At 43.1% G+C, this 25,733-nt stretch overlaps 1 protein-coding gene across 6 annotated transcripts in view; it reads right to left on the bottom strand.

Annotated features, from left to right (window-relative positions):
• The window catches only part of FLT1 (fms related receptor tyrosine kinase 1), a 208,841-nt gene that overhangs the window by 156,749 nt on the left and 26,359 nt on the right, over nucleotides 1-25,733 (bottom strand). For all 6 annotated transcript variants that reach the window (XM_015098156.4, XM_060394469.1, XM_042254849.2 and 3 more), the window contains 2 exons: nucleotides 17,073-17,169; nucleotides 16,202-16,431 (listed from right to left, as the gene is read on the bottom strand). In XM_015098156.4, the coding sequence (XP_014953642.3) occupies nucleotides 16,202-16,431; nucleotides 17,073-17,169 (327 nt within the window). The remainder of the gene's footprint in view (nucleotides 1-16,201; nucleotides 16,432-17,072; nucleotides 17,170-25,733) is intronic.

The following is a 25,733-nucleotide window of genomic DNA, read 5'->3' as shown; positions in this document are numbered from 1 at the left end:
AAGGGACAGACTGATAAATTCCTACTGTGAACAGCAAGGTCATGTCACTGGACCCCCTACTTAGCTCTCTCTGCTATAACGTGCTGGGGATGTTTTGGGGTCTCTGTCGTTACCACCTCAGGGCCAAGAGCTGCCCAATCAGATAAAGTTCTATCTTATGGAGCCTAGAGATGAAAGTCCTTCCAGGGGACAGTCATCCTCCAGTGCAAGGGGCATTTCGTCCCTGGGACATGGGTTCTCCCTGAGGGCAGCTACCCTCTCCGGAGAACATCCCTTCCAGGGTCTTGTTTAGGTCGGGCACAGCTGCCCTGTGACTCTCTGAGGCTTAGTTCCCTCTAGAAAATATAACAGACATTTTCCTGTCCCAAACCTGTAACGTGTTATACATGCATGTGAAATGTTCATGCAGGGAGTAGCACCCTGACATCTCCTAGGGGGATGCTGGGAGGGGAGGTGGAGGGAGTCGGATACAAGGCCACAGGGGTGGTGGCAGTTGAGAGCATGGGGCCAGGTCTGGAGGGGGCAGTCCTTGGTCACAGGAGCTATTGTTGCCAAGTGGGAATACAGGCCAGCACAGCTAGAGTTCCAGTTTTTCAAGATAAGTAGGAAATCAGATTTTTATGTGAACTCCTCCAGTTATTAAACATTGGCAGCCAAAAGCACTGTGCCTGCCAGTCAAAACGTATATCAGCAGCATTTGGCCAGAACACTTCCTGGTCTGCAAGTCTACACTGCTCCCCAGCCCCCACCCACTCCATTCTGTCCTGCACACAAACCTCCAAGGGGATTGAGGGGAAGCCCAGCAAGAACATACTGGCAAGAGGAGGGCCTTGAGTCTATCAGATCTGGGTCCCAAGTTTGACTTGGGACTTACATGCAGTATGGGACCCTGAACACCGTATTAAATTTCTCCAACTTTCCTGTCCAAGGAGGCTGACAATGGAATTCATCCCATTGGATTTCAAGGATGAAATATGATCTATGGTAATGAACCTCAGCCAGATATCGATAAAGGATAGAGAAGCACACTCGGTCCTACTCAAGTGTCAACAGTGCGAAGGTGCTGGGGCGTCTTGTCCAGTCCCACCAAGTGAGCACCTGCGCTGTGTTTGAATACCTGGACACAGAGGGAACTCACCACCTCCCAAGACAGGTCATTCCACTGCCACAGAGCTTTAGATGTTAGAGAGTATTTGCTTATATCAAGATGAAATCTGCCTGTCTTGACTTCTTTCATTCTTAAATAGTAGCTGTACCGTCAGGGGTTATAAAGATGAAGTTTGATCTCTTTGCCTCAGAGAAAAACTTTGAAGGAGATATTTTTCTACCCAGTTCTTTATTTTTCAAAACATTTCTATTCCTTTTGTTGTTCCTTGCCAGTGAACAATAACAAAACCACCAGATTACTTAATGCTCACAAGCTGGTGGGGCAGGTACCCATTTGACAGATGAGGAAAATGAAGTATGCGGGCAGGATCATAGAATGTACTTGTAATTCCTGTTCCTCTTGAAATGTAAATTAAATGGTAAGACCTGGCAAACATCTGACAAACCTAGAGAAGGTATTAAAAATCAGAGAGATCACTTTGCCAACAAAGGGCTGTACAGTCAAAGTCATGGTTTTTCTAGTACATCCATACAGATTCTTTACCACTAGCGCCACCTTGGAAGCCCATAAAAACCTGACATTCCTTCAAATTTGAATTTTAGATAAACAACAAATAAGTATAAATAAAAAATTTTAAGTATAACTATGCCCTAAATATTGCCATGGGCTTCCCTTCTGGCTCAGTTAGTAAAGAATCTGCCTGCAATGCAAGAGACTCGGGTTCAATCCCTGGGTTGGGAAATACCCTGGAGAAGGAAATGGCAACCAACTCCAGTGTTCTTGCCTGGAGAATCCCATGGACAGAGGAGCCTGGCGGGCTACACAGTCCATGGGGTTGCAGGAGTCAGACACCACTTAGAGACTAAATCACCACCACCATGGTTTTTCCAATAGTCGTGTATGGATATGAGAGTTGGACCATAAAAAAGGCTGAGTGCCAAAGAACTGATGCTTGAATTGTGGTGCTGGAGAAGACTCTTGAGAGTCCCTTGGACAGCAAGGAGACCAAACCAGAGAATCCTAAAAGAAATCAGTCCGGGATATTCACTGGAAGGACTGATGCTGAAGCTCCAATACTTTAGCCACCTGATGTGAAGAGCCAGAAAAGACCCTGATGCTGGGCAAGACTGAAGGCAGAAAGAGAAGTGGGCAACAGAGGATGAGATGACTGGATGGCATCACCCACTCAATGAGCATGAGTTTGCGCAAACTCCGGAGATGGTGAAGGAAAGAGGAGCCTGGTGTGCTGCAGTCCACGAGGTCGCGAAGAGTTGGACACAACTGAGTGACTGAACAAGACCCAGCATCACCTTCATCCCAAACCCCATCCACCTGTTAACGGTGTTCAAGGTTGGGTTCTTGGCTAAACACAGAATTAACCAAAAGCCTGAATCTTTCTCACATATGCTGTCTCAGCTGCTTCCTTCCCCATAGTCCTAGGGCGGTCAGCTGGCTTTGCCAGCCAAATACAGTCCTTTACACTTTTTCCTGTCAGATCTCATTTGGTTAATCGCAGGTCACAGTTCTGGTCAGGTGGATATTTTGGGGACGGTGATTCTGTCACGTGACGTGTGTGTTTTTGCCCTCAAAGTGGCTTTTTTGTTCTGTATGCCCTGCATTTCCTCATCAATGCCCAGGAGGACCAGTGAGACCCATATAAATTTTAAAACTCCATGTTTCTTTCATTTAGCAAACATCTCTGAGCACCTCCTCCCTGGCACACCCAGGCTGGAGCCATCAAAGTGAGCAAGACAGTCACTCCTGGTCCTCACAGAGCTGGTGAGATGACTCCTATGTGAGGGGAGGGCAAACCTAGTTTGGGGGAGCCTGGGGAGGTTCCCAGGATGGGTGCTGTTTAACTGGAGACCTAAAAGGTGAGTACAAGAAGACTGGTGCCGTCTCTGGTGGAGCATCGCTCCTCCACGCCCCTCTTATTGCTCTCTTCCCATAGGCCTTTGCAATAGGTTGGCTGTAACCTGTTTTATTTGCATCCCTAATTGCTGCCCTTGAAAACTGAGGGGATTATCTTTGTAGTTTCTATTTTGCCCAGCTCACTGCCTTTCACCACAGCAATTATGGCTGATTATGGCTCAGATGGTAAAGAATCCACTGGCAATGTGGGAGACCTGGGTTCAAGCCCTGGGTTGGGAAGATCCCCTGGAGCAGGGCATGGCAACCCATTCCAGTATTCTTGCCTGGAGAATTCCCATGGACAGAGGAGCCTGGCGGGCTGTAGTCCATGGGGTCGCAAAGAGTCAGACACGCCTGGCCGACTAAGCACAGCACAATCCTCCTAAGTGTAGGCACAGTTTGTGTACAGCCTCCCACTGAATCTCCCAACAGCCACACAAAGTGCTAACTCTTCCCATTTTACAGAAAAGGAAACCAAGGCTGGGAAGACGGTAACAGTAGCAGCAGTTAACAGCAAACACGTGAGCAGTGTGTACTACACAGCAGACACTAAAACTAAGCATTTTATGTGTGTGTGAACTCCTGATGCGAGAGGGGACCAAGGACAAGGACTGTGCTGCCTTCTCCACTGCAGACTAGTCTATATGGGCAGTCACTTAACCTTCCCGTGAAAAGAAGGTGAAAACGACAGCGCTGCTTCCTAGGATTAGGACGTTATGAGAATGAAATCCCTAACCAATACAGCTGCCTAGAGTGGCATCCAAAACACGGTGAGACCTAAGTCTGCACCGCTCTTCTCCTTAAGGAATCTGCACAAAGACTTTACACATGTCAGAGTGGGGACCAGATCCAGGTTGAACCTTGGATCATGTTGTTTCAAATATGATTTAGATATATACTACTCCAGGGGATCTTCCCTACCCAGGGATGGAACCTGGGTCTCTTGCATCTCCTGCTCTGGCAGAGGGGTTCTTTACCTGGTGGCTCAGGTGGTAAGAAACTTTCTGCAATGCAGGAGACCCAGGTTCAATCCCCGGGTCAGGAAGATCCCTTGGAGGTGGGCATGGCAACCCACTCCAATATTCTTGCCTGGAGAATCCCCATGGACAGAGGAGCATGGTGGGCTACAGTTCATGGGGCTGCAAAGAGTCAGACACAACTGAGTGGCTAACACTTTCACTTTCTTTACCTTTGGGAAGTAAGCTTCATATATATATATATACAATACTCTATATAAGGGCTTCCCTGATAGCTCAGTTGGTAAAGAATCCACCTGCAATGCAGGAGACCTGGGTTTGATCCCTGGGTTGGGAAGATCCCCTGGAGAAGGGAACAGCTACCCACTCCAGTATTCTGACCTGGAGAATCCCATGGACTGTATAGTCCATGGGGTCGCAAAGAGTCAGACATGACTGAGCGACTTTCACTTTCACTCTATATAAAATAGATAATCAACAAGAATCAACTGTATAGCACAAGGAATTCTATTGCATATTCTGTAATAATCTAAATGGGAAAAGAATTTGAAAAAAAAAATAGATAGTTCCTCAGAAAACTAAAAATAGAATTACCAAGTGATACAGCAATCCTTGGGGTCACAAAGAGCCAGACATACCTAGGTGGCCGAGCCCGCACAGACCTCAATCCTACTCCTAGGCATATACCCATACAAAACTCGAACTCAAAAGGATACATGCACCCCCACGTTCATCGCAGCACTATTCACAACAGCCAAGACATGGAAGAAACCGAAACGTCCATCCACAGATGAATGGATAAAGAAGACGTGGTACATACATACAATGGACTTACTGCTCATCCATAAAAAATAATAAAATACAGTAAAATCTGCAGCAACATGGATGCAACGAGAGATTATTATCAGTGAAGTAAGTCAGAAAGAGAAAGACAAATACTGGTATTTGTGCTATGTAAGTGATAGCACTTATATGCAAAGTGTAATACATGACAGAAATGAAGCTGTCTATAAAACAGAGAGAGACTGCAGACAGAGAGAACTGACTGGTGGTTGCCAAGGGCAAGAGGGGAAGAGAGAGGGATGCACTGGAAGTCTGGGGTTGGTAGGAGAAGGCTCTAGTACTCTTGCCTGGCAAATCCCATGGGTGGAGGAGCCTGGTGGGCTGCAGTCCATGGGGTTGCTAAGAGTCAGACACGACTGAGTGACTTCACTTTCTCTTTTCACCTTCATGCATTGGAGAAGGAAATGGCAGCCCACTCCAGTGTTCTTGCCTGGAGAATCCCAGGGACGGGGGAGCCTGGGGGGCCGCTGTCCATGGGGTCGCACTGAGTTGGACACGACTGATGCGACTTAGCAGCAGCAGGAGCAGCAGATGCAAACTATTACACTTAGAATGGACGAACAACAAAGTCCTCCTGCATAGCACAGGAACTATATCCAGTCTCCCAGATAAACCATAACAGAAAAGAATATTTTAAAAAATATAAAAGTATGTGTATAACTGAGTCACTCTACTGTACAGGAGAGATGGGCACAACATTGTAAATCAACTGTACATCAATAAAAATTTTTTTAAGAAAAAATTATGAATATGTATAAATGAATCACTTGTCTGTACACCGTAACATTGTAAATCAACGATGCTCCAATATCAAATAAGATAAAAAATGAATATAGTGTGTTAATTGGTATTTGATGAAGGAAGGAAGGGCGGTGCATTGATTGCATCAGTAATAGCACAGTCAGCCAAGACAACCGCCAACACAACCCCGCAAAAACGCCTCAGATGACAAAACAATGGATATTTCAAACAGTAAAGGAAAACTGAGGAGTGTCTGAACTGCAAGGACCACCAAGATCATAACAGGGTACCTCCTTGTCTCCAGGCGGGGTGGCATTTCATTGCCATTGTTAAAGAAAGTTATGAAATCTCAGAAACTTAAAGCCTTTTCAGCTTGAGGGGATTTCTCTTGGAAAAAGTCCCTTGCTCACTTTTCTTAAAGAAATTACATGAATGACATTTTTCAAATATTTAAAAACCATAAAGTTTTGATGGACTGTTTTCCACCCTTCTTGTTTGTAGGGGAAACATGAGAGGATATAGTCAATTTTACGGGATTTTTATTTAGATTTCACTGCCACCTTGAGATTTCATAATTCCACCTCAATCACGAATTTTTCCAAGTCTTGTCCAAGTGGCTCAGTCAAGAGAATGCTCATTCTGATTACTTTTAAGCATTTATGTAGTTGTACTCAATTGCCTAGTGATACACAATGCTGTTATTGTGAGCAAAGCTTAGCTATGTGCTTCCTAAGACCTGGCCTGCCCCATTTTTCTGGTATGGAGCCTAGCGAGTGTCAGGAAATGCTCTTTCTCTGAAGGAAGGACCCAGACTTTTAATAGATAGGTACCACCAAGAGCTAGGCCTTCTCTGGTGGCTCAGCAGTAAAGAGTCTGCCTGTCAATGCCAGTGACCCAGGTAGGGAAGATCCCCTGGAGTAGGGAATGGCCACCCACTCCAGTATTCCTGCCTGGAGAATTCCATGGACATGAACTGGCAGGCTACAGTTCAAAGGGTTGCAAAAAGTCAGACATGACTGAGTGACCCAGCACACACGCACCAAGAGCTAAAAATGAAATTCCCAGGAACATGCTGGGTGAACACAGGGCTCAGGGCAAGGGCTCCGGAAGGAAGATGTGACGCCCCCGACTTCCAACGCGTCCACAAGCGGCTTCTGTCCCAACCGTTTGCCAGTGTTTCCCCAAGTTAAAGCCCCTTGGCATCTAATAACAAAAGTGTCTCTAGAAGGGAAATGTGAAATGGCAGGGCTTAATGAGATCAAGAATGTCTTCCATCAACTTTTCACATAGCTGGAAGGAGAGTGGATAAGAGTTAAGTTACTCTAAACTCTCGCCATGTGGTCCTAATCAGCTGTCCCCCGTGATGGATCGAACAGATAATCTCTTTCAAGCCTCAGCCTTACAGGGAGCACAGCGCCAGGCTGTAGAGAGAGGGGTCTGGTCCCCAGGGAAAACTCCAACCAGCAATGTCATCAGAGTCTATTTAAAATCCTAGCCCGGTCTGTTTCTTCTTTTTCACCACTTCATCAAAATGAGAGGGGAAAAAAAAAATCCAGGAAAACCTGACCTTGTTCTGGATTTTTGGTGAAGCTATATGCAAAGGCAAGCCAGGAAATACCTAGGAATTTTTTAAAGATTTTTTTTTTTGATGTGGACTTTTTATTGAATTTGGTATAGTATTGCTTCTGTTTTTTATGTTTTGTTTTTTTTTTTAGCTGTGAGGCATATGGGATCTTAGCTGCCAAGCCAGGGATCGAACCTGCATCCCCTGCATTGGAAGGAGAAGTCCTAACCCCTGGACTACCAGGGAAGTTCCCTCTAGGAATTCTTTACAGAGGATGGTTTGGAGTAGAATTCTGCTAACGCAGGTCAGCGTCAGGCCGCTGCCGTTTTAGGAAACCCGCCAGGGGTTTCCAAACGAGTAATCCAGAGGCTGAGTCCAAACTCTGTTCACCTCAACATATTCCTCCATCTCCTGGGCAAATACATCAGGAAATGATGTGAGAAGGATGGCAAACACGAGCCATCACCTGACCTCTTTGCACTGGCTGCTTCCTGGGGCACAAGGTGTCTGGCACACTTTCTTCTCAACATCTGTGGGCTCAAGCACCATCAATCTTAGCCCCCGAGACGGAAGCTTTGGGAACCCCTTCTTACGGGAGCATTCATGCTAGAATAGACAGAGGTTTCAGAAAGTAAGTGGAAGAAGGCATTCATTGAGTGAAGACAGACATGGAGTGAGTAAGGGGGGCGAGGCAAGCAGCTCTTTGGGTAGGCAGCGGGAGGGGTGATGCGTACCTGCTGAAAACTGACTGTGAAAACCAGACAAGACCCTGGACAGGAACCAAACGATAACAGATAATGTCATAAATTTGGTAAAGCAATCCAGACCTAAAGAACTCAGCCGACCTGTAGTTAAGTGGTCTTTTTTTTTTTTTTTTTGGTAAGTTGATTTCTTAAATTTTTTTTTTCTTGCCACAAAATGTCAACTATTTTAAGCACTGAGAGGGACCTTTCGGTGTGGGTTGGGGGGCTGACACCCTTGGTGCTTCCCCAGTTTAGAAATGTCATCACCAGCCAGGAAAAAGTGGAAGTGGAGTAAATCTGGAGAAAAGTGGAAGTGGACTCTGAGTAAATCTGGAAAGGAAAGTGGAAGCAGACTTGGAGTAAGTCTGCAGACGGCTATTCTCACTCAATGTCCCTGCTTGGCTTTTTTTCCCGCTTGTTTCATGGTCATGCTGACTGGAATTGCCACGCACTATGGCCAGCTGGGCAACAAACTCACTGCTCAGCCGTCACCTGGCTACACAGTGTCACCCCAGCACCCTACACGTGCTTCGAGGTGCACCAGACCAGGCAGGAGACCAGGGGAGATAGTGTCGGGGCAGAACGATCCACAGAACCTCAGTAAGTCCTACTGGGGATGGGGGTGGGAGGCTCAGTAAGGACTCTTGGAGGCATCCTCTTCATTCCCTGGAAAGCCTCGTTTTTGGACAACAGCTATTATCTCACAAAGTTAAACCTGTGCATTTTAAAATCCTCACTAATCTATAGAAGTCATAGTACTAGAGAGGGACCAGGGGCCTCCAAAACCCTAAGATGCCAGAACTTTGCTCATGCCTCCCCCAGGACGAACAACAGGGTCTTGCAGGCAGCAGGTGTGTGATCCACGTCCACAGACGAATGCCACCTGCTGACCGCGTCTCCTGGGTCACACCTGCTTTGTCTCAGGAACGTGATGACTGTGTGCTGCACACAGGCACCCATCAGGGTGGGAGCCACGTTAACTAGAGAAGAGGGGTTATTTTCATCACCACGTTCTCTGGCTCAGGAGTGATGAGCCAAAATGACCACGGTGCTCAAAATGGAAGTTGTTTTCTCAAATACAAAGCATCGAGAGGACCCCTCCACACCTGTTAAAATTTTAATAAGTTTACCTTAATCAGACTGAAACTTTTAAACTTATTGTGCTGAGTTCCACAACAATCACTTTCCACATTAGACCCAAAACCACACACACACTCACATGTATTTTACATTTATGTGGTTATCATGTATATATGTACGTGTGTTTGGGAAACAAGTTCTATTTTTAAAAAAGTTTTACCTACCCTTACCTAAATCATACTACCCACCCCCACCCCCGGTAGGACTTACTGAGGTTCTGTGGATCGTTCTGCCCCGACACCATCTCCCCTGGACTCCTGCCTGGTCTGGTGCACCTCGAAGCATGCACAGGGTGCTGGGGTGACACTGCGTAGCCCGATGACGGCTGAGCAGTGAGAGTTTGTTGCCCAGCTGGCCATAGTGCGTGGCAATTCCAGTCAGCATGACCATGAAACAAGCGGGAAAAAAAGTTTTGCAATAAACTTAGATAGTTTCTATTTACTCTGCTTTATTTTTTTAAATACTGATACAACTCACTCTTTTTTTTTTCCATGCTGCATAGCAGGCAGGATCTTAGTTCCCTGACCAGGGAGCGAACCCATGCTCCCTGAAGGGGAAGTGTGGAGGCTTAACCACTGGATTGCCAGGGAAGTCCCACAACCCACTAATTTGATTCCACAGCCCATTAACAGTTGGGGTTTTTAAGAGCCCTGCTCATCTTAGTAAACAGAAATCCCTTCACCTTGTGGTGCAGCAGTGACAGACTGTGTGTGTGGACAGTGACAACAGGTTCTGACTCCATCAGGTAACAACCCAAAGCTCTCCAGGACTGCGGTCTGGTTCTCTAAGGCCGATCACTCAGAAAAACAGCCTGAAATCAGTGTAACCTATCATTCCTCAAGAGAAAAACACTGAGTTTGAAATTTAACAGAATGTAGTAACTGCATAATCTCTATTCCCAAAGACAAAAACAACCGCTGGTCTACAGTTTGAAGTCAGTAACTGAACCTCCCAGTATAATGGAAACAGCCTTAATCTTGGGGTCTGACCTAGATCCTCTTCCTGGCTAGTCATTTCATTCCCTCTGTCTTGAGTGGATCACAGCAGCTGTTTTCTCATACATAAAATGGATTTATGTATATATCTCAGAATTATGCAAAAGTTCTTGAGGGAAACTGGAAGTGCTGTATAAGCGATTATGTTGAATCTGTCTTAGAGTGTCTGTACCTTTAGTGTGGAGTATATGTATTTGTTTGAGGGTCCATAGCCATGCAGAGCTTTTTCCCACTAAATACATGTATGTGAAGGAACAGCAATCATTCTCCCCCTGGATACTTGGGATTATTAGAGTTTAATCACTTCATGGCAAATAGATGGGGAAACAGTAGAAACAGTGGCTGACTTTCTTTTTCTGGGCTCCAAAATCACCGCAGATGGTGACTACAGCCATGAAATTAAACGACTCTTACTCCTTGGAAGAAAAATTATGACCAACCTAGACAGCACATTAAAAAGCAGAGATATTACTTTGTCAACAAAGGTCCGTCTAGTCAAGGCTATGATTTTTCCAGTAGTCATGTATGGATGTCCGAGTTGGACTATAAGGAAAGCTGAGTGCAGAAGAATTGATGCTTTTGAACTGTGGTGTTGGAGAAGACTCTTGAGAGTCCCTTGGACTGCAAGGAGATCCAACCAGTCCATCCTAAAGGAGATCAGTTCTGGGTGTTCATTGGAAGGACTGATGTTGAAGCTGAAACTCCAGTACTTTGGTCACCTAATGAGAAGGGCTGACTCATCTGAAAAGACCCTGATGCTGGGAAAGATTGAGGGCAGGAGGAGAAGGGGATGACAGATCACCGATTCAACGGACATGGGTTTAGGTGGACTCCGGGAGTTGGTGATGGACAAGGAGGCCTGGCGTGCTGTGGTTCATGGGGTCGCAAAGAGCTGGACACGACTGAGCGACTGAACTAACCACTTTTCAGTTATATACCCAGTGCATCTGATCATTTTTCCACCTGAAATGAAGCTGTTAGGTAAATCTCATTCATTTGATACATAAAGAAGAACCAAAGACAGGAAAATCTGTTGTGAAAATGCTCCAAACCACTTGCTTTAATAGACACAGAGAGAAAAACAATCAAGCAGAGAGAAGCAGAAGAGGTGAGTTTCTTTTACAGGGAAGAATGAGAAGATATCCACTCAACCACAGCACACGGGTCCCTGTTCCTCTTTGCCTTTTCAACTATAATTCTTCGAGAGAAAATGATCTATTTCAAGAGCCCTGAAAATCTTGGGCCTGGAGAAGGGAGGGGTTCGGGCTGATTTCAAAGCACGGGGAACTCAATATGCTAAGTTAAAGGTCTTCTAACCAAACTGGAGACACTGATCAAGTATTAAATACTTTGGAGATGCCATTAAAATCTCTTCTGGTCAGTCTCCTTGTTTTACAGTCACAACTCATATATTACAATACCAATTGCAATGAAATCCTCGGACTTAGAAAAGGCTGATCTGGAGCCAATTTCTTGTGTGTACCAGAGTTATAAAAGAAATGTAAATATGTTCATTTTTATCTGCCAGGGGGATGACCACCAACCACCTAAGTAGCCCTGGTGTGTGTGTGTGTGCGCACGTGCATGCATGTGCAAGTAGTTCTAGCATATGTGTATGTGTGTACACGTGTGCATGCTCAGTCATATCTGACTCTTTGTGACCCCATGGACTGTAGCCTACCAGGCTCCTCTGTCCATGGAATTCTCCAGGCAAGAATACTTGAGTGGGTTGCCATTTCCTCCTCCAGGGGATCTTCCAGACCCAGGGATCAAACCTGTGTCTCCTACATTGGCAGACAGATTTTTTTTTTTTAACCACTCAGCCACTTGGAAAGCCCAATCCTGGCATGACCATTCAGCTAACATCTTTTTTTTTAATTAGCAGAACAGTGAGGAGTACTTTAGAATTTTCTTTATGACCCAGATTTTTGTAGCTACAATTGCTGGGGGTTCCATTCATTTTCTCAAAAGCAATTCTTTGGAAACACATATATAGCATTTTTCAGCTACTCTCATTCAACAGTCATCCGTTAGGATCAAGCCAAGGGTGTAACAGGAGAGGATGTCAATTAGCATCAGTGTAAGGTAGTGAGAAAAAGCTCTCCTTGGCTGTGGGAGCAGGGCCACTAGCCCCAGTGCCTCTACAGATTTCAAGGGTCACCATCTCTCCTCCCTTCCACCACAACCCACCAGCTCACCAAGGTGGACTGAATCCCCCCAGTCCATCACCTTCTCTCCTTTCCCACAGTATGAAGACAGTGACCTTGTCCCCAGCCCCTGCCTGCTGTTCATGTCTTATGTTGTCCTCTCTGATCTCCTCCTTCCACCGAGAATCTGACCACCTTACTCGGCTGCTAACACTTTTCCATCACTCCCCATGTAGCCTCATGTGAAGTGGATTTTAGGCCCTTTGCTTGTATAATAAAATGACGAGAAGAAAACCTCATAGGATTATTGTAGGAATTAGACAGTATAATGGAAATAAAACCATTTGTTTAAATAAAGTGAAACCACAAATGTAAGAAGATATATTAAGGGGAATTTAAATTTATCAGTAATTAAGTAAATTAGCTAACTAAAATTACTCAAGTAATTAAATTGATTTTAATGCATTATGTCAGAGGTATGATGGATTTATACAAGCTGTAATGTTAAAGTGGTAATATTGATTTTCCTCACATTACACATACAATATCAGATGTTGTGGCCAAATCAGTGCTCAAGTGGGAAGCGTCTAAATAATAGTTTAGCTTATAATCCATATATGGCACTCGACATTATGTGGACAAAGCTATGCAGTCCTGATTTTTCCTCTCAGAACTCTATTAGACCACAAATCTTTACCTTTTCAAAAGATGTGTCTAATAGTGTTTCTCATCGTTATAGAAAACCAAAAGAAAATGCCAACCTATCTGCAGATGCTTACCAGGGGTAGAAATTGTCCAATCACATGTTCTAGAATAAATATTCAACAACAAATAAGTTATAACCAGTTGATATCTAGTAAGTAATCACAGTTGTGTGTTAGGACACACAGTTGCGTATGTCTTTCCAGAGACAAGTTTTGTGCCCCTGAACAAAATTAAATCTGTAATGTTGTAAATATTGATAAAAATGGAAGCCTAAGGCCAAATTTTCTCAGAAATAAAATTAGTAAGAGAATGCAAGTAGGAAATGCATAAAATGTTGGGCTACTTGGAAAAGTTACAACTGCTTAATGAACTACATCACAGCTAACTTGGGTTTGTGGTTCCCTGATAGCTCAGTTGATAAAGAATCCGCCTGCAATGAGGGAGACCCCAGTTTGATCCCTGGGTTGGGAAGATCCACTGGAGAAGGGATAGGCTACCCACTCCAGTATTCGGGCCTGGAGAATTTCATGGAATGTATAGTCCATGGGATCACAACGAGTTGGATACAACTGAGTGATTTTCACTCACTTCACTAACTTGGATTTTAGTAAAGTGTGATCATGAGACCAAAATTGTTCTACCAGGAAACAGACAACAAAATCCATGTTACTATTCAGAGCAGTATAGTTACAGACACCCAGCAAATGTTTCCTAAATATCTGTTCATCAAATCGATTAACAAAGATTCAGAGGCTCTCCTATGGTTACTACTATTGACTCAAATATAGTTTTTCTTACTAGTGCTATTTAAAAATAACGACTCCAAGATTTTCCCAATGAACACACAAAATAGTCATGATATTCCAGAGTAATGTCCTGTGAAACACAAACAGTACATTTTCCAGCCCTTCCCTCTCCAAGAATATGGTCTTTGGGATAGAGAATTTCCTTCTGTCCAACCAAACTGTGTGGGAGCTCTGAGATCCTGGGACTTGTAACTTTATGCTAATATTTGTGAACTTCTACCAGAAAGCAGACATAATACACACATGACACCACAACCAGTACTCACACCCCCAGCCTCACACCGGACAGCAACAGTCAGTGATGGTGCTCTTTCCTACTTGAGGATGAATTCTAGGCCAATGTCAATCTCAACAGATATTCCACACAGCCCTGTTAATTGCTATGTGTATTCATTTGACAAATATTACTGAGCTCTTGCTATGAGCCAGGCACTGTACCCGGGAGGCAGTTTGCAGATAAAAGTAATTAAGGCGGACAGGGACTTTGCCCTCACAGGGCTCAGACTGACAACTGATTTGACACTCAGAGTGATGGTTATTTGCCAGATCTGCTCTGTTGTACAGTGGAAGTGGAGATTCTAGTTCTAAACAGCTAAGTGTGTCTTCTATTTTCAAAGGGGATGGAAGCTGACAGTTTCTGCACCCCTCCATAAATCATGAGATCTACTAAGTAATGTAGCAGCTGGGTAATAACTGAGTGTTATTTCTTAGGGGGGGAAAAAAAAGAGATGGTCTTCTTTCACTCATTTTAAGTATCTGATTTACAAATCATGTTTTATGAGGAAGAACAAAGTGACAAGTCATCTTCCTTATTCCTTCCAGGGATCCATTTCTACTGTGGATTCAATAAAGCCACAGGAGAAAGTTTCATGAGAGGTTTAGAATGAATGAATTTTGCCTCCACTTCCACTAGAGAGACAGGAACAGAAGTGTTTTCTTTCCTCTGCAAGGGGCAGAAAGAACATGACCTACTATGTGGAGTTAGGAAAAGCGATCAGATGGCTGAGCACGTGACATGATCCACTGCCGCTGGCACGCTTCGTGTGTCTTCTCCTAATCCTGCCCTCCTGTCCTGCCTACCATCCTCTCTTCCATCTTGGGGAAGGTGGTTCTGCCTTCCCCAAGCAGAACTCCCTGGCCTCCTTCCTCCTCTTATTTTTAAGTGAACTGGTTGCATTCCTACGGTGGGGATTAGCTAGGAAGCTGCTGTCTCCTCCAGTTCTCCACCCACCCAGAAAAGTGCGAAGCGTACAAACAGGAGTTTGGCAGAGCAGAACAGAAGAGTGGCCCAATCAAAGGGGGAGATATGGATACACACAGCTGATTCACTGCTGTTGTACAGCAGAAACTAACGCAACACTGTAAAGCAATTAACCTTCAAAAAAAAACATCAGGCTGATAAGAGCTAAGATACTACTGCTAATATCATACTACTTACTGTTCTACTGTCTATAAGACTAACCCTGCATCTGGAAAATTACATAGTAGGCTCCAGTAAAACACTGTCTAGTTGCCTTATTTAAAAAAAAAGATTCCCACCAAAGCCTAAGTCTATGTAGGTGCTGCCTTCAATGTAAAAACGCAGTTTACTAACTCACTGGGAGGAAGATCCACGGTACTATTGACACTGATAGTTGGTTGTTTCCTTTTTTTAACCCGAGCTTCTGTCTTGAAGTGCCTACTAATTTTGATTTACACACTCTTAGAGCTCTCGCTCGAAGGCTAGAGTCTTGTGCAAGATTTGGAAACTGGCTGGAATGAAACAAGGAAGAACAAAGGGACAAGTTATCTTCCTGATTCTTTCCAGGGATCCATTTCTCCTGTCACTTTATATTTCTTTGAGGATTTTACATTTCTTCCCTCTGAACATTATTTCATTTCTTCATTGGCCAAGGAGAGAAAAGCTTAAAAAAATTATACTACAAACATCATAACCAGAAAATGATTCAATTTTGTCTTTTGCCCTTTGCAGTGACACGTGCCAGCTCTTATATCATTACAATACTCGTTTGTGAACGTGAAATAATACTGCATCATGAATGGAATTAATTTTGTAACCTTCAAGCAACATTAGCAACACTACACTTATGAATTTAATAAAGAACAATGTTTTACAAGTTTAGCATATCAGAGAATGCAGTTGTGTGAAAGGACAAAAAAATCTTGTATTCTACTTTGGGCTTCTCAATTAAGAAATAGAACTAAAATCTTGCCATTCATTTATTCATACCGTAATGTGCCAGACAGTATTCTAGGAGACACAGATACAATGGTGAACAAAACAGACAAGAGTCGCCCCCGCCAGGGAGCATGCAGTTGACCAACTGGTCCTTGAAAATTCTGGTTGAAACTGACACTCAAGAAACATATTAACATGCACTCCACAAGTTTTGACAGCTAGGTAGAATCTCCTTCCTGGCCAATTTCATTCATACCCATGAGAAAAGCGCCCTTTCCATGGACCAGGTGGATTGATGACCCGCTGCACAGCTACAGAAAATGTGGAAAATGAAGCTCTTACCACTAATAAATATGTAGATGGTAGATTCTATTTTGTTCTTGGAAGCAGGTGTAGAGAGATATCTGCAGCTGTAGAAGCCGGTGTGGTAGGCCTGAGCCCCATTCAAGGTCAAAGTGCTGCAGAACTTCTTGAGGTTCTTTCCACAGGCAGACTTAGTGATGTTAAGCTTCCCGCTTTGGTTTTCCCTGTTCACAGCTGCAGGCAGAGACCAGGCATGGGCAGCTCTTCCTCTGCAATCACAGAGGAGAAGACAAAACACCGTCAGGGTTAGGGCCAGAGCCAAAGCATTCATTTCATTACAAAGCACTATCCTGAGGTCTTGGGCTTCCCTAGCGGCTCAGACGGTAAAAGAATCCGCTGCAATGCAGGAGACCTGGGTTCAATTCCTGGGTCAGGAAGATCCTGGAGAAGGAAAACCCACTCCAGTATTCTTGCCTGGAGAATCCCATGGACAGAGGAGCCTGGTGGGCTACAGTTCATGGGATCACAAAGAGTTGGAGACAACTGATTTTTATATAAATACTATATAAATACTATATATATATATATGCACACATATATATATATAGAAAGAGGTCTAAGTCCAGTCATCTGCTTTATAGAAGAGTAACACATTTAGAAAAACATTTAAACAACTCAAAATGTTCAGGGCATCCCTTCCTCTGATTCCTTGTGAGTAATTCATCTCTCCGTAGACAAGTGAATCACCCTCCGTGGGAGGCTAGATGCATGTGGTTTGCACTTGGCAGATGGCAAAAGACCATGGCCGTCTACCTGTCTGCTCTGGGAGGCCACCTTTCTACTCCCCTGGGGAAGGGTTTTGCCTTAGGAAGGACAACCAGATGGTTCCCAAACCAATACAGTCACTCACCTGCATTTGAGATTCAGTCTCTGGCCAGCTTGCATCACGTACTGGGTGCCTTTTAAACTCAGTTCAGGCTCTTTTAATAATGAACCTGAACTAGATCCTGGAAAATAAAAGTTGAAGTGTATTATTTATTTTTCAAAAAAACATTTGACTGTTCCAGGTCTAGTTGTGAACTCCTGAGTTTCAACTTGAGGGATCTAGTTCCCTAACGAGGGACTGAACCCAGGTCTCCTAAATTTACAGCATGAACTCTTAGCCACTGGCCCACCAGGGAAGTCCCTTGAAATATGTTTTTTGAAAATTGCCCTCTCATCGTTTTCTTTTTTCTCTTTTAAGTTAAATCCTTTAAGTTCCTTTTATGGAAAGCTATAAATTGCATATGCAAAAAAGTACATCTAATACAAATATATTTCATAAAATTTTTGTAATCTAAGACTTGCTTACAAGTATTATATATCCTACTATGCCAAATGACCTAAAAATATTCAAAAGCCCATTAATTTAAAACATTAATAAGTTCAATTTATGGTTCAAAAAACAACCATATTAAGAATATACTGTAACTTATTAAAATATTCAGGATTAAATATCAATGTCATCCAAAGTATATTTCTAATATTGAACCAACATGAGTCATTTGGTTATACAGGCCTGTCTGATCTTTTTTCTGAATACTTTTCCTGGATTCTAGACATAGTTCACTCATTAATTGAGTCATGGTATTTTGGGAAAGTCATTTCTCTTTCTGAACCAGTTTCCTCATGTGGAAAACTAATTATAGAATCAAAATCAGTTTTAGAAGCCACTTTGCTTATCTTACATAATCTCCAAGTTTCCTCTTTAGTGGAACAGAGAAGAGGGAACTGTCCATTCCTACGTGACACTTGACAAGTATATTTTGTGGGAATCGTTGTGAGATCATGAGATCAGCTATGAAAAAGTGCATTAAAGTCAACATCTCCATATAACACGGTATCCCCATACAACACAATATCCCTTTACAGCATGATGTCCCTTTACAACACAACATCTCTGTACAACACAATATCCATCCATGGGATCTGCTATGGGACCCTGGCCAAGTCACTTCCCTCCAGATCTCAGTTCTTTTAACTGTAAGGCAGGAGACTGGACTGTATGACTCTGGGTCTCTGTCCATTTCTGCCATCCCCAGAGCCGGGATTCTTTGAGCCACTGGTGCCACAGAAGTTGAAATTCTGCTGAAGCTCTTGCTGATTTATCAGGAGACAGCTCCATCAGGAGCTCTCTCTTCCTCCCCTACTCTCTCCCTCCTCTTTGCCCTTCTTTTACCAGCTTTTTCCTGGTAAAAGCAGGAGTTTGGGGCTCAGGATTAGCAGGGATAAAGGTCGGGGGAGGGTAGGTGGAATCTAGAAAAATGGTATAGATGATCTTATTTGCAAAACAGAAATAGAGATACAGATGTAGAGAACAAGCATATGGACACCAAGGGGAGGAAAGGAGGGTGACAAATGAATTGGGAGATTGAGACTAACACATATACACTACTGATGCTATGGATAAAATAGGTAAACTAATAAGGTCCTACTGTACGGCACAGGGAACCCTCCTCAGTGCTCTGTGGTGACTTGGATGGGAAGGAAATCCAAAAGAGAAGGGATATATGTATACACAGGACCGATTCACTTTGCTGTGCAGTAGAAACCAAAACAACACTGTAAAGTCACTTCACTCCAAAAAAATTAATTTTTAAAAATGGTCGGGCGAAGGAGAAAAGATATTTATGTATGTGGAGCCGATCTTAGGGAATGTTTTCACATAAAAAATCAGCTTCCAGCTCTAAAACAGAGGGAGCTCAGCTTGGAGTTCTGTGATGACCTAAAGGGATGGGATGGTGGGGGGAGGCGAGGGAGGCTCAAGCAGGAGGTGATATATGCATAATTATGGCTGATGTGCAATGTTGTAGGACAGAAACCAATACAACATTGTAAAGCAATTTTCCTCCAACTAAAAAGTAAATCAAAACAATAAAATAAACGATGCAAAAAAAAAAAAAAAAAAGGCTTCTAAAGTGGAATCTAAAGCAGAAAATGGGATCTTGGACCACAGACCTGCACATGTCAGGTTCCACGGGGAAGTCTAGCAACGCTCCCTAGTGTTGCTCTCAGGTTCTAATAGCGCAGGGAAAACGAGACTCGGTGGTGCAGCTGCACGGGAAGCTGCAAGTCCCCATGTCCTGAAGGCATGCCCTCGGCATTCCTGAGCAGGCCGTTTCTTGGTATCCTCATGAGTGAATCGGAAAGCTGACAGGCACAGCGTGGGGACTTGGTTCTCTGTCACCTGAGTGGCAGGCATGCTGCCTGGCATGTGACAGATAGACACCCCTTGTCACCGATACCTAGCAGAATCACGCCCCTGCCCCACTCCCATCAGAGAATGCTTTCCTGGGTATGTGACTACAACAAAGATGTTAACATTATCTGCTTTCCTGGTGTTGCTGTTTCATTAAATATTTTTAAAGTCACTTTTTTTAAAAAAAGATTATTTTTTAATGTGAACCATTTTTTAGTCTTTATTTGTTACAATACTGCTTCTATTTTGTGTTTTGGTTTTTTGGCCACAAGGCATGTGGAATCTTAGCTCCCTGACCAGGGATCGAACCTTGTACCCCCTGCATTGGAAGGTGAAGTCTTAACTACTGGACCTCTAGGGAAGTCCCCAAAGTCACTCTTATATATGATAGGCCCTGGCATCGAATTACAGCTGGAACAAATGGTTCAGTACTGACTAGACTTAAGTTCAAATGACTGTACCATTGAGATCCAATTGGTCTATTAAATAACCTCACAGAACAGGCCAATGGATTCAGGTACCTAAAGAAAAATCTTGTCCTTTCCTCACCTTTTGAGTTTCCTGAGGCAACAAGTAGCTCAAAATCCATGACCCGGAAGAACACTAGGGCTTTCTAAAGCCACAGCCAGAAATTGATAATGCCTGCCCTGAAAAACACCCAGGCCAGGGCATGGAATGTTGAGGGTTTCATTGAGCAATTGTTCGTGGGTTGTAACAGGTCCACCCAAGCTTCCTGTGGAAAATTCTGGGCAATAAGTGGTAGGTGTCTCTGTGGTTTGTGTGCACATAGTGAGCTTTCCCATCCAGGAGCAGCCAAGGGGAAGATGCCTTCCTTCTCCTGGCAGGAGGTGAGTCTTCCGTTTTTTTCAGTTGCTATTTTGGTTTCCAAATTGTGTGACTCTTTGCTCTGTGAGTGCCTAAAACACCAGCACTCCTGACCCTTGTCAGAGAGAATCTTAAGCCTTAAAGAACCACCCAAATTCCAGCAGAGAGAAGTGTCACGCAGAGAAGATCCCTTAAAAAATATGCCCTCTGCACGTACGTCTCTGCTGCCCCCACTTCAGCCTCCAACCAAAAAAACAAAACAACACAACCAACCTGAGTGATTAGCAAAGACACTGAGAGAAAAACAGCATTATGGGAAAGTTTGGGGGGAGAGAAATGTTGATAGAAGTATTTTGCTATAGAATTTGTTTCCACCAACATAATAAATTTTGTACTTGGAACAAGGAAGCTAGAAAAAAGTAGGTGATTGAAAGACAAGAAAGTAGAGGTATAAGGAAATGGTATTTTGAAGTAACTGGACACTTTGGGACATCACATTCTTCAGTTAATAGGAAACTAGAATCTCATAAAGATGAACAGAGATGCCAAAACTACAGTTCAAAAGGAAAACCAACAAAGGAAAAGTGAGACACTTATTCCTCAACTGCTCTGAAATTTCAATAGGCTTTAAAACATTTCTTTGAAGCAGTTTAATGCCCTTACACCTACTTGTGTAATGAAATATTTAACTAATGTTTTCTGAGTATCTCTGGCATGTCAGACATTTTTCCCAACTCGATCGTGATGTGTATAAGGACATGAATATGCATATATTCCAAGATCCCACATCTTCCCACCAAGGACGACTCTGTTTGCTCTGCTCATGAGTAGGTCAGAGTCACATTGTTCATTTAGAAATAAATCAACAGGATACTTCATTTCAAAGGGTGGAGTGCTATGACTTTACAATGGTCCCCCATTGTGAGGCTCAGATGGGGATCAGGACTTTTCACTGTTTGCCAAGGTAGCCTAGAAGCCTGGTTTAAAAGTTATTGTCCCCTCAGAGAACTAAGTGGTCTGTGAACAATTGTTTTCATCAAAGTTAACGACAGTAGAATCGTGGGGGTCCAAGGGATCTCCTTATATCAAGGAAATAACTATTTAAATAAAACCAAACAGAAAGCTCAAACAAAAAATTCAATCAACAACGTGAAAAGGCACTGCACTGAATGGGAGAAATTATTTGCAAATCATATATCTGCTAAGGGGTTAATATAAAAAATGTATATTTAAAAAACCCACACACAACTCAACAGGAGAAAACCAAACCAGTTTTACAAATGGGCTGCTGCTGCTGCTGCTGCTGCTAAGTCGCTTCAGTCATGTCTGACTCTGTGCGACCCCATAGATGGCAGCCCACCAGGCTCCTCCGTCCATGGGATTTTCCAGGCAAGAGTACTGGAGTGGGTTGCCATTTCCTTCTCCAATGCATGAAAGTGAAAGTGAAGTCGCTCAGTCATGTCCGACTCTCAGCGACCCCATGGACTGCAACCCACCAGTCTCCTCCGTCATGGGATTTTCCAGGCAAGAGTACAGGAGTGGGTTGCCATTGCAGAGGATCTGAATATTTTCCCCCAAGACAGATATCAACACACAAAGATGCTCAACATCATGGGTCATCAGGGGAACGCAAATCAAAACCATAGTGAGATATCACCTCACACACAAAATGACTATTATCAAAAGGACACGAAATTGTAAGAATTGTGGAGAGGGTGGAGAAAAGGGAACCCTTGTGCACTGTTGATGGGAATGTAAACTGTGCAGCCACTACAGAGACCAGAAAGAATTTTTCTCAAAAAATTAAAAATAGAACTATCATATGGTCCAGCAATTCCACTTCTAAATATTTATCTGAAGGAAATGAAAACACGGAAAGACATGCATTCACATGTTAACTGCAGCATTGTTTATAATGGTCAAGGCATGGAAGCAACCTGAGCATCCACTGATGGATGAAAAAAGAAGATGGATGGATCTATATACTCACTGGAATACTACTCAGCTATAAAAAAGAATGCAATCTTGTCATTTGATTCCATACAGATGGACCTGAAGGCCATTATGCTAAGTGAAATAAGTCAGAGAAAGACAAATATGGTATGGTCTCACATGTGGAACCCCCCCAAAAAATCAAAACAAAAACAAACTAAAGGCAGACTGTGGAAATGGACTTCAGCCACATGCTTCATTATCAAGAAAAACTAGGAAGTCAAGCAGAGTGGGCTAATAGCATTAAAAAGCTGATATGTATATATGATCTTATGTGACCACTGACACTTTGTATTGTCCTTGTTTGAATAGTTTCCCTCGTTGTTTGTCTGTTCTGTGTTATCAGGTAGACAGAAAGAGAAGAGACCTTTATGGCCCGTAAATGAACACCTCTTCATTCCTCACATGATGACCTCTGGGAGGAAGCCCATGCGTAGACGGTCCTAAGATGCTGCCCTCTTTCCCACCTGTACTTCACTGGCAAGATGGCATGCTTTCTTTGATCTCAGTGGGAAAAGTGAATAAAATTCCAAGTAAATAAAAAGGCTTTTTTTTTGCAACCAAATCAAAGCCCAAATGACTGAGACTCTTTCTTCAAAACTACCATGATGGACAATGAAAGAGAGAATGCTAACCTCGGCTCATCATGAACCAGACAGCCTTGCCTGTCACTGTTAAGACTGGGAGACGGCTCTTATATAAAAAGTGGCCCAAAAGTATCTTTAGAATACCACTTTTTATTTATCTAAGTAATAATAGTGCTCTGATGGGCTAAATGAAACTTCTAGACAAGCTCTTTAGCCCCTCTTTGTTCAAGACACCCCCTTACCCTACTATACTGAAATCAAAGGGTTGTTCTCTGTAAGAAAGGGGCCTTTTTCAAACAGGAATCATGAAACAGCTATGTTTTTCCATTTTTGATTGAGAACGTGAATCCCCCCAGCTCTGCTAGTAACTAGCTCTGTTGTGGCCAAGAGCAAGTCACCTTAAGCCTCAGATTCTTCATCAGCTCACAGAGGAGGCTGGAGTTAGATTCTGACAGCCCCTTCCGGCCTAAAAAGCCAGTGATTTTTATATTCACAGTAATTAATAGCAATGTACAAGTTAGAAACCACATTTTAAAACATAACTACTGGAAAAACAAATAACCCATTTTAAAAATAGATGAAGGATCTGAACAGACACGTCACATGCCAGTCAGCAGATGAAAAGATGCTGGAATCCATGAGGAAAATGCAAATCAAAACCACAGTGAAGTACCAATTTCACACCCACTTGGATGCTTCAATCAGAAAAAAAAATAGTAAGAAGTGTTGATCAAGATATGGAGGAATAAGAGCCCTTGTATATTGCTGGTAGGATTATAAAGAGATACAATAGCGGTGGAAAACACACAGCAGTTCCTTAAAAGGTTAAACATAAGTTAAACCTATGACCCAGCAATTCCACTCTTAGGTATCGACCCAAGAACTAAAAACATATGTCCACATAAAAACTTGTGAACAGATATCCAGAGCAGCATTACTTCTAATATCCAAAAAAGTGGAAACAACCTCAATGGTGGATAGATACACTAAATGCAGTCAATCCATACAACGAAACCTTATTTGGCAATAAAAAGAAACAAAGTACACGCTACAACATACATGACCCTAGAAAATGTGGTGCTAGTTCACACACAGCAAAGGCCTGGTGGGGACGCAGTGAGAAGGCGGCCATCTACAAGGCAGGAGAAACCAAAACTGATGACACCTTGAGTTTAGACTTCCAGCTTCCAGAACCATGAGGAAATCAATTCTCTTGTTTAAAAACCAAAACCACTATACTAAGTAAAAGAAGCCGGTTATGAATGGCCACATATTGTTTGACTCCACGTACATCACACGTCCAGAGCAGGCAAATCGATAAAGACAGAGGGCCGGTGTCGGGCTGGGGGAGAAGGGAACAGGAGTGACTAACATGGGAGCTTCTTTCTGGGGTGAAAAAATTCTAATATTAGATAGTGATAATGGTCGTTAAACTCTGTGAATATACTAAAAAAATCACTGACTTACAATCTACAATGGTTTGTTTTAGGGTACGTGAATTTTATCTCACTAAAGCCACTGGTCATAGCAAACACCCTCTTCCAACAATACAAGAGAAGACCACACATGGACGTCACCAGATGGTCAACACTGAAATCAGATTGATTATATTCTTTGCAGCCAAAGATGGAGAAGCTCTATACAGTCAACAAAAACAAGACCAGCAGCTGACTGTGGCTCAGATCATGAACTCCTTATTGCCAAATTCAGACTTAAATTGTAGAAAGTAGGGAAAACCACTAGACCATTCAGGTATGACCTAAATCAAATCCCTTCTGATTATACAGTGGAAGTGAGAAATAGATTTAAGGGCCTAGATCTGATAGATAGAGTGCCTGATGAACTATGGAATGAGGTTGGTGACACTGTACAGGAGACAGGGATCAAGACCATCCCCATGGAAAAGAAATGCAAAAAAGCAAAGTGGCTGTCTGGCGAGGCCTTACAAATAGCTGTGAAAAGAAGAGAAGCAAAAAGCAAAGGAGAAAAGGAAGGATACAAGCATCTGAATGCAGAGTTCCAAAGAACAGCAAGAAAAGATAAGAAAGCCTTCCTCAGCAATCAATGCAAAGAAACAGAGGAAAAGAACAGAATGGGAAAGACTAGTGATCTCTTCAAGAAAATCAGAGACACCAAGGGAAAATTTCATGCAAAGATGGGCTCGATAAAGGACAGAAATGGTAGGGACCTAATAGAAGCAGAAGATATTAAGAAGAGGTGGCAAGAATACACGGAAGAACTGTACAAAAAAGATCTTCAAGACCTGGATAATCACAATGGTGTGATCACTCACCTAGAGCCAGACATCCTGGAATGTGAAGACAAGTGGGCCTTAGGAAGCATCACTACGAACAAAGCTAGCGGAGGTGATGGCATTCCAGTGGAGCTATTTCAAATCCTGAAAGATGATGCTCTCAAAGTGCCGCACTCAATATGCCAGCAAATTTGGAAAACTCAGCAGTGGCCACAGGACTGGAAAAGGTCAGTTTTCATTCCAATCCCAAAGAAAGGCAATGCCAAAGAAGGCTCAAACTACTGCACAATTGTACTCATCTTACATGCTAGTAAAGTAATGCTCAAAATTCTCCAAGCCAGGCTTCAGCAATACGTGAACCGTGAACTTCCTGATGTTCAAGCTGGTTTTAGAAAAGGCAGAGGAACCAGAGATCAAATTGCCAACATCTGCTGGATCATGGAAAAAGCAAGAGAGTTCCAGAAAAACATCTATTTCTGCTTTATTGACTATGCCAAAGCCTTTGACTGTGTGGATCATAATCAACTGTGGAAAATTCTGAGAGAGATGGGAATACCAGACCACCTGACCTGCCTCCTGAGAAATCTGTATGCAGGTCAGGAAGCAACAGTCAGAACAGGACATGGAACAACAGATTGGTCCCAAATAGGAAAAGGAGTACGTCAAGGCTGTATA

This window comes from Ovis aries, chromosome 10 (genome assembly GCF_016772045.2).
Source record: "Ovis aries strain OAR_USU_Benz2616 breed Rambouillet chromosome 10, ARS-UI_Ramb_v3.0, whole genome shotgun sequence".
NCBI classification, from domain to species: domain Eukaryota; kingdom Metazoa; phylum Chordata; class Mammalia; order Artiodactyla; family Bovidae; genus Ovis; species Ovis aries.
Note: the sequence above shows the minus strand (reverse complement) of the source record. Positions and strands in the feature narration are given on the sequence as shown.